The sequence below is a fragment of the Nelumbo nucifera genome, chromosome 5 (assembly GCF_055504915.1).
Source record: "Nelumbo nucifera cultivar China Antique chromosome 5, China Antique-T2T, whole genome shotgun sequence".
Lineage (NCBI taxonomy): Eukaryota > Viridiplantae > Streptophyta > Magnoliopsida > Proteales > Nelumbonaceae > Nelumbo > Nelumbo nucifera.
In genome coordinates this window covers 75439454-75447969 of record NC_142653.1, presented here as the reverse complement: position 1 = coordinate 75447969, position 8516 = coordinate 75439454, and the positions used below count along the sequence as shown (strand labels likewise).

The following is an 8516-nucleotide window of genomic DNA, read 5'->3' as shown; positions in this document are numbered from 1 at the left end:
CCGTGAACTGCAGATCCGATCCACACCCAGATATCCCGACTAGAACCAGAAGAAACCATGGCCCTGTTCAAGAATGTGAGGGCAATTTTGTCATGAAAAAGGTACGAGTTTGGCACGCATGCTGGCATGCGTTTTCTTTGTCGCCAAAATCGCGCACAACATTCAACTTGCAACAAACACGAATTCCCATGCAACCCACCACGACCGTTCCACGTTTAAATGACTAAAATACCCTTGCATGTGCCTCGTACGCCTGTTTGTGTAGCAGACAATAGTCTCCCCCAGACGAGCCGAACTGAGATGAGCTGAGCTGAGCCGAGCCGAGCCGAAGAAAGAATGCCAACTGCCAAGTGCCAACCCGGACGGCCTTCGATCTCTGACAAGAATAGTATTTTATATTTGACAAAGGAAAAGGCAAAGGTTTATTACAATCATTATCTAAAACAGTCTAGGTTTTATTTTAATATCTAAAATACCCTTCCTACACCGCCAGAATATCTAAAATACCCCTCAATCAATCCACCGACGGCAGCTGTAGCCTGTATGTTTCCTCAGCCCAAAGGTTTGCGGCCTCCGGCCACCACCCCCACCACCCAATCCAAGTCAGGTCAACGACATTCCAACTTGCCTCCGTTTATTTATTTTATATTCATATTTAAATAGAAGTGATAGAATCAGTCAGCAGACCCTAGAATTGGTTTGCTGGATATGGATCGTTTATTTCCAAAACCCTAGCAGCTCATTTAACTTTGGAGGGCCATAATACTCCAAAAATTACATGATTATACATACTACCATATTGAGCGTCTGATAGGAATCAAAACCCAAATTGATTGAGTTGGCAAGCAGCATCTCTCCCTTACAAACCTCAGATTGCCCATATAAGTTTACTAGTTATCTGACACATAGCATACCCAAAAAGCTGCATGATGATACTACATTCTTGACCATCTGATGGGCATAAAACCCAAATGTATTGAGTTGTCAAGCAGCATCTCACCCTTACAAAAATACAAAGTAGGTCCTGATATTCTTCACTATTTTGATTCAAAGAGGTTTCCTCAGATTGGAGACAATTTTTTATCCAAGAGTGGCATATACTAAGCACCAGACCCCACCTTGCATTGGCATTAAATTCCTTCTGACACCAATCCTCTTATTAAAATCTCAACCTCATGTGAGGGGTTCCTTGCTTAACCATGGCAACTATTTATTTTCTTTATACTTTATTTAATATAAATTAGTTTTAATACGTCTGGATTTCATTTTAAGAATTAATTAGGAGTTAAATATTATATTGTCCTAAAATATGTGACAGCATTTGTCAAAGAAGGCTAAAAAGGATAATGTTGCAAACCATCCTTCCAATAAAAAAACAATTAAAAAAGAAATCATTTAAACAAACAGCACCCCAACAGTCAGATCCTTTGATCTCAAAATTTGGTTCCATATGGGCCCAAATAATGGCACCAGGTGGGCCCAAATCCATAATCTCCGTAGGGCTGCAAAAATCCAATGGTTGACCTCAATCATGATCTTTTCCTATATATTTTAACCTTTTCTAGTTACCATCTATCCTTTTCCCTCATAAACATATACAATCAATCCCATGATTCAATGTTCCATTGCAAAAATGGAAGAAAAACAATGGTTGATGATGTTTGCTAGTTGTACATGTAGAATTATGATTACACATATTGGACCCAGTGTGATGGTTTTCTACCTTCTCCTTTCTTTATAAACAACATTGCTTATTCTATTAGGGTTGCAAAACAATATAAGTCTGTCCAAACTTGAATTCGAATTCGACCTTGATGCAGGCAGCTATAATCCATGTCCAATGAGGAAGTGACACGTGGTCAAATCGAGAAATGCCACAGAGGGACACCTAGATGAGCCAAGGAATTATGACATGTCATACCCTGGACTGCCATGTTAGCAGTGAGGAAATGCCACATGTCTCGCTACTAATAAGACAGATGGTGGACATTGGCGAGATACTAGCCAGCCACCCAAGTCAGTGTGAAACATGCAGGCCATGTTGGAGAATAGCTCATTTAGGCTGCATTTGGAAACGATGCAAATATGTGCGAATGTAAATATATAGTGTAAAACGGTTTATATAAATTGTAAAGTTGGGTTAATTTTGCATTGACAAATTTATCTTCTTACCCAACAGACTTTTGACTGTAATGGATGTAAACACAAATTCCAATAAAGTATATAATTTTTTTTATCAAAAGTCCACTTGAATGCAAATTTATTTCTTTTTTTTATTGATATACTTTTACATCTTATTATCAATGTAAATATGCATTGGTCTGTCATTTATCAATACAAAAATGTAATATTGCCAAGCACAGGCAAAAATGAACCAGAGTACAAATTTACCCTGAACCGGGATTTACACTCCATTTGCATCGTTTCCAAATACAGCCTTAGGACTCCCTCGGAGGACAACATATATCCCACAAATGGGAAGTGCAATGGCTCACCGGATGTCCATATAAGGGCACACCGGCCCAAGTAACACTCTCTATATATGCACTCTTGCATTCCAACTGTCTTTGTCTCTTCAGCTCTTCTTATATTTACAAGCTCACAGGTCAGACCACCCAAATCCTTCAGCTTGAGTGTCGGAGATTCTCTCCCCAAGGACCCACCTCATGGCATCTGACCATTTCTATGCTTAAGGTCACCAACTCGAGACACCTCAACTCGTCTGACTCACAAACTCAAGACAACATCAAATCCAATTAATATTTATAATTGGAGTGAATTAATGCGGATCCAGTGAAATCCACCCCTATTTTGCTCCATCCAATATGACTGCATCTATATAAAATTTATATTTTATTTATTGGTAATGTTGGGTTGAATGTTGTACTTTTACTAAAAATAGAGGTTTGAGTCTCACAAAGGTTATTTTCAATTCATTTTATTCATGATATACAATATCAAAGTCATTTAATTAGATTATTTTATTAATATATATTTTTTTTGATAATTTTTATTCTAATTTATTAATATTATAAATATAATATTAAACATTTTTTATATATGAGATTAACCCTGCTTTGAATTGGCATGAAATACTGCCGACTAAACTAGACACCAATCATACTTTGATGGGTGGATCTAATAAAGAAAATGGAATAATTACTTAAACCTCTTTAGGGTTTCAGACATACATATTAACTTAGGGTTTTCAAAGCTACACTTGTCTCTTTCTGACTGCCCTCCTCCACCCCTTTATGCTTTACAAGGTGGCAATTGGGTCATTGAGTTGAACTGGTGAGAGAAACCTTTTTCTCTCTCACCACCCCCTATGCTGCCTTGTTTAATTAATAACCCTCCTCTCTCAAACCTCTCTCTCTCTCTCTCCACATGATTATTATTTAAATAATATGTGTAAAATAAGGGGAAAATAAGTAAAGTTTGACTGTTGACCACCGCAATCTGGGTTCCTCCGTTATTGAAAATCTCCGTACCGTTTTTGCCACTAGCTTCCATGGTGACGACAAGCCTCGTATTCTTTCATTCCGATTCTCAAGGTGAATTTTACAAGAGATTTGCCGCCAAGGCAATTATGTAGTATCGAGAAAGGGGTAAGGGTATTTGGGTCACTGAAATCAAGCCTTCCCTCACACCAGCTAGTTTTCACGGTGGAGATGAGATGACAACGATGAGTGACGACAATAATGTAATTGGTGGGGGCTGGGGTTTAGTATATATTAAAACATGTCCGTATTATGTGAGAATGGTTTTCTTTCTTTCCTTTTTCCCTCCCACCTTTTGCTTTCTTCCCTCCCTTTCGCGCTCTCTCTCTCCATCTCTACTCCCTCTCTCTCTCTCTCTTTCTCTCTCTCCTTGATCCCTAACCCAACAGGCTGATCTTGAAACCCTCTCCCTCGCCACCAAATCCATCACCTCTAAATCTAGAGAAGAACCTCTAAATTTAGAGGGTTATCTTTCTGTTTTGTGTAGTCTAATATCGTTCCATATAGATCATTGTATTTCTCTGCTGAGTGATAAGAGTTGTTGTCAAGGGCTGTGCCTCATCAAAATCTGCTAACTTTGAAGGAAGGAAGGATCAAGGAGAAGAGGAGAGAAAAGGGTTTAGAGGTGGAAGTCTGAAGATGACTCCAGCAAATCTAGCGGGCCAGTTTGGAGATACCACTTACACTAAAGTGTTTGTTGGGGGATTGGCTTGGGAGACCCAGAAGGAGACCATGAAGAAATACTTTGAACAGTTTGGAGAGATTTTGGAGGCTGTTGTAATCACAGACAAGAACACCGGAAGATCCAAAGGCTATGGATTTGTATTCCCCTTCTTTTCCATTCCATAATTCCTTCATTTTCTTTTTCTTCCATCTTTTCTTGGTCTTAACTGTATAATTTTATCCTTTTATCTTTTGTTGATTTTGCTTCAAACAGTGGATGGTTTGAAGCTCGCCCAAGATCTAGATGTAGGTTTTTCTTCAATGGAAAGAAATCATACTGATCCAGAATTATCAAGAGAATCAAGATCCACACTTTTTTTTTTTTCTTTCTTTCTCCATTGTTTTTCTTGTTATGGGTGATTTAATGATCAGTCTATTTTTTCTCTTCTTTTCTATTTTAGGTAACTTTTCGTGAACCTGAAGCGGCCATGAGAGCTTGTGTGGATGCTGCTCCTGTGATAGATGGGAGGAGGGCTAATTGCAATCTTGCTTCTTTGGGTGTTCAGAGATCCAGACCTTCAACACCACAACATGGTATCACTTTTCTTTCTCTATTTCTCTCTCTCTCTCTCTCTCTCTTTTTCTTCTTCCCTCTATATTGTCTTGTCTTCTCTTTTCTGTTTTTATCCATTCTCCTCTTTTACCAAGTTATTATTTCTCTCAGTGCTCCTCTTCTCTCCTTTTCTCCTTTTTCCTTTATTCAGTTCAATATATGAAAGTGAATCAATAGAAAAATCAAAATTCCACTTACAGCATAAATCAGATCTAACCCATATCAAATTCATCCTTGTATTTTCTTTCTCTAATGCTTTTCATATTACACCATTCTCATCCCCATTCATTGGAAGCACTGTATATACATATATACATAATATGTATGTACGCATGTATCCATGTATGTATATATGTATGTAGAAAAAGAACTTTCTTTTCATCTTCTAATTTGCAAATATATGTTTTTCATTCTTCAAATTTTCTTCTTCAAGAAGGATTTGGTGGAATAACTAACGAAATAGTAAACAGTGAATGCTAGTAACTCCGAAGGATGATTCATACTTCTCATCAGTACTTGAGGGAGAAGGCATATTTGATATTCCTTTGAAGGGATGTTGTATAACAACCTGTGAAACAAAAAGGATATCTCATCTAAGAAAGACAAAGAAAAAGAAGAAAAAAAATATTAATTTCTTAAGCTTTCCTTGCTTGGTTTATCTATCATTCTCATTTCTTCTCCTTTCACTGTATAATTATATATACTCTTCTCATGGTCAGGCGCAGGCAGAAACTTTAGGGTAATGAGCTCTTTTCACTCGGGCCTTCAAGGTGGGGTAGGAACAGCTTTTCCTTCTGCTGCAACCTTCCCTCATTATGCCATCCAACAAGGGATTCCTTACAATTTATATGGGTAAGCTTTCAAACAGTTATAAATAGGAAGCTGCACGTGCATTGCCAGTTCATACAGCACACACATACACACCACCACATTGATTAAACTACTTCCATCATGTGTGCATGCATGCTTGGTCACCCATGTCATGCATGTATATAATTATATATGCATGCACACATACACATGCATGCAGTGGTAATTAATTAATGCCACTGAACTACATGAAGCTTAACTATATCTCTCCACGTGAACATGTGAATGCATGGTGCATGCCACTCATACACCCATGCGTGATGATAAGATTAGCTTGCTGCTGCATGTGATGGAAAGGTCTCACATGCAACATCATCATGGAAATGCATGCCACATGCATTCATAATGTGTATGTAACTCATACACCAATGATGATCATTAGACTAGCTTGACTCTACTGCTTCACCAGCTGCATGTGATGGAAAGGGCTCACATGCATCATCATCATCATCATCATCATGGAAATGCATATTCAATTCAGTTTCTATTCTAAGTAGTCCCTAACCATTTCTCTCTCTCTCTCCACACATTTCAGGTACTCTCCATACTCACCAGAGTATAGCTATCTTGCGGTTTGTAATACTGCCTCTTCCTTACTTCTCTACTGATCTCCTAGATGTTAATAAGGCATAGTTTCCCTCTGAAGAGTAACTTATGTTGGGGTGATGTTTAATTTGGTGCAGAGTTATTACAGTATATATGGAGGAGGAGCAACGTCCCAGTATCCAATGTATGGGACTGGGGCCGGTGGAATGGTCACCGGAACCACCGCCGCTTTCTACCCCTACCTCCACTTCGGGCAGGGCAATGGAGGAACTGCGGCCTACACGGGTGGGCAGGGATACGGCTTCCAATATCCCCAACACCTGTTTCAATACTCCGGCGTTGGTTCAACCGGGTTCGCCCATCACTACGGCGGTGGACCTATGTCTCTTTCTCCTACTCCACCCTCTCAAGCAGGTTCGTGCCATTTTTCTGGTTCAATTATATCTAATGTATGTTAAACAAAGCATTCTGTGTTTAGTTGATATTCTCACCATGTGGTACTAATATATATCTTTAACAGTGTGTTTTACTCTACAACAGGCGTGACCATGGCTCCCACAGCTCCAACTCTTCATGCCCCAACACCTCACCACTACAGACTTGTTCCTACCCACTTCCAACCATCAGCAGAACAACCTTCGGCTTAACCATGGTTAAAAATCTCTCTCTCCCTCTCTCTCTCTCTCTCTCTCTCTCTCTCTCTCTCTTCTATTCTATTCTCTCTCTCTCTTCCTTCTAACACAAGCCCAAGTTTGGAACCTTGGGGCTTCTCACCAAATTAGCCCCCCATAGGGGCTAAAATCATCCTTGAAACTTGGAGAAAATCCCTCCAAGCAACAGTGCATGTCCTTTAAACTGGGCGACTTCCCTTGCATTTAGCTCAAGGTTGGGCTACATCATCAGGCACTCAAGTTTGTGTGGTTCCCTAGAGAACCAAGGAATGTTGCTGTGGCTGCAGGTCACCAACTTTAGCCAATTGATGGGGCTAAGTTGGAAACAATTAATCCCCTAACATATATATGAGCCCTTGGAAAGGCTGCAGATGAGAAGAGAAACAGTACTAGTGATCTAACTTGGACTTGCAGAAATATTGTAAATTCAACAAACCAGATAGCAGGTCCTTACTTCCAACATACATTGGGATTTGAAGTTTGCTGAACTGGCTAATTTCTTTTGAGACTCCAGCTAAACATAATCTCTAAATCTATCTAGAGAAGACAGTTTTTATCAAACCAAGGGCACAGGATGCCGTAGAGTCATATTTGTGCTAACATCAACCCTAGTCCTAGATGTCCTTTTTCAAAATGACCAAAACTGTTTTGTTGAATTTTTTGTGACTCATGATCATCATCAGGTGTTTAAATGCTTTACCAACTTCACGTAACTCTCATATAACCTCTGTGTAACCATGTAATCAACCCTCATTGTCTTCCCTTAGGGTAAGGGAAGGTACTGCATTGACTTATGTTGTTTTTTTTTTTTTTTTTTTTTTGTACATTCATCGTGGCTGAACATTGGGAGTTTTAGCCCGATTTAACTCAGAGGGGCGCTACTTTTTGGCAATTAGCGCATACCTCCTGTCATCAATGTTACAAGAACTCCATTAATGGCTTTTGGAGATCCAACTCACTTGTAGGATTGTTTTCTTCGTTTTTTCCCCACTCTGTTGGACTTTTTGTGGTGTCAAACCAGACCAAGGAGATAACCCTTGAGAAATATTTTGTGTCTCTTGTGTTAAGTCTCCTCTAACCCCTCCTACCATGGTTAGGACCAAGGTTACCTCTCTCTCTCTCTCTCTCTCTCTCTCTCTCTCTCTCTCTCCCCTCCCCCCACTCCCCTCTCTCATCTCTCTCGCTTTCTCTCATTGAATCATCTATGTTGAGAAGAACCTTGATACTTTTTAATATGTAAAATCCTAATGTTTGGATTGTAATAAGTAGGCCTATTACTTGAAAACAAGACTCATTCTCCATTGATGTCTTTTGGAGGTGGGTACTTTCAGTTGATATTGTAGAAGTAGTTTAGAGACTGATTTGGTTATTACTGCTGATGCTTTAATATTAATGATAAAAGTGAACTCAGTATCTGTTAATCAATTTCTTGCTTATTGTTTATTATCATCGTCATCCAAGCTTTATCCCAATTATATGGGGTCATGAATCTCACTTCGGGATTCTGTTCTATTTGGTGTCATATCCACTGTTAAATTATGAGCGACTTACTTAATCGGGATGGCAGATCATGTATGCAAAAACCATATCTTTACTGGGCATGTCTGAGTTATACCTTTGCTTTATTTGGTATTCAAATAGAAAGATTGTACA

The 8516-nt window shown here is 39.1% G+C and overlaps 1 protein-coding gene across 2 annotated transcripts; it reads left to right on the top strand.

The window, feature by feature from the left end:
• Positions 1 to 3747: 3747 nt before the first annotated feature.
• Positions 3748 to 8288, top strand: LOC104593951 (uncharacterized). Of its 2 annotated transcripts, none has more exons than XM_010254061.3 (6): positions 3748 to 4322; positions 4625 to 4757; positions 5496 to 5628; positions 6182 to 6218; positions 6330 to 6606; positions 6733 to 8288. In XM_010254061.3, exons 1-6 carry the CDS (start codon positions 4140 to 4142, stop codon positions 6837 to 6839), a joined length of 870 nt encoding a protein of 289 aa, XP_010252363.1. In that variant the 5' UTR covers positions 3748 to 4139; the 3' UTR covers positions 6840 to 8288. The 2 variants fall into 2 exon arrangements, with proteins under 2 accessions (XP_010252363.1, XP_010252364.1); XM_010254062.3 differs by having other exon boundaries at positions 3763 to 4322; positions 6713 to 8288.
• Positions 8289 to 8516: the final 228 nt, after the last annotated feature.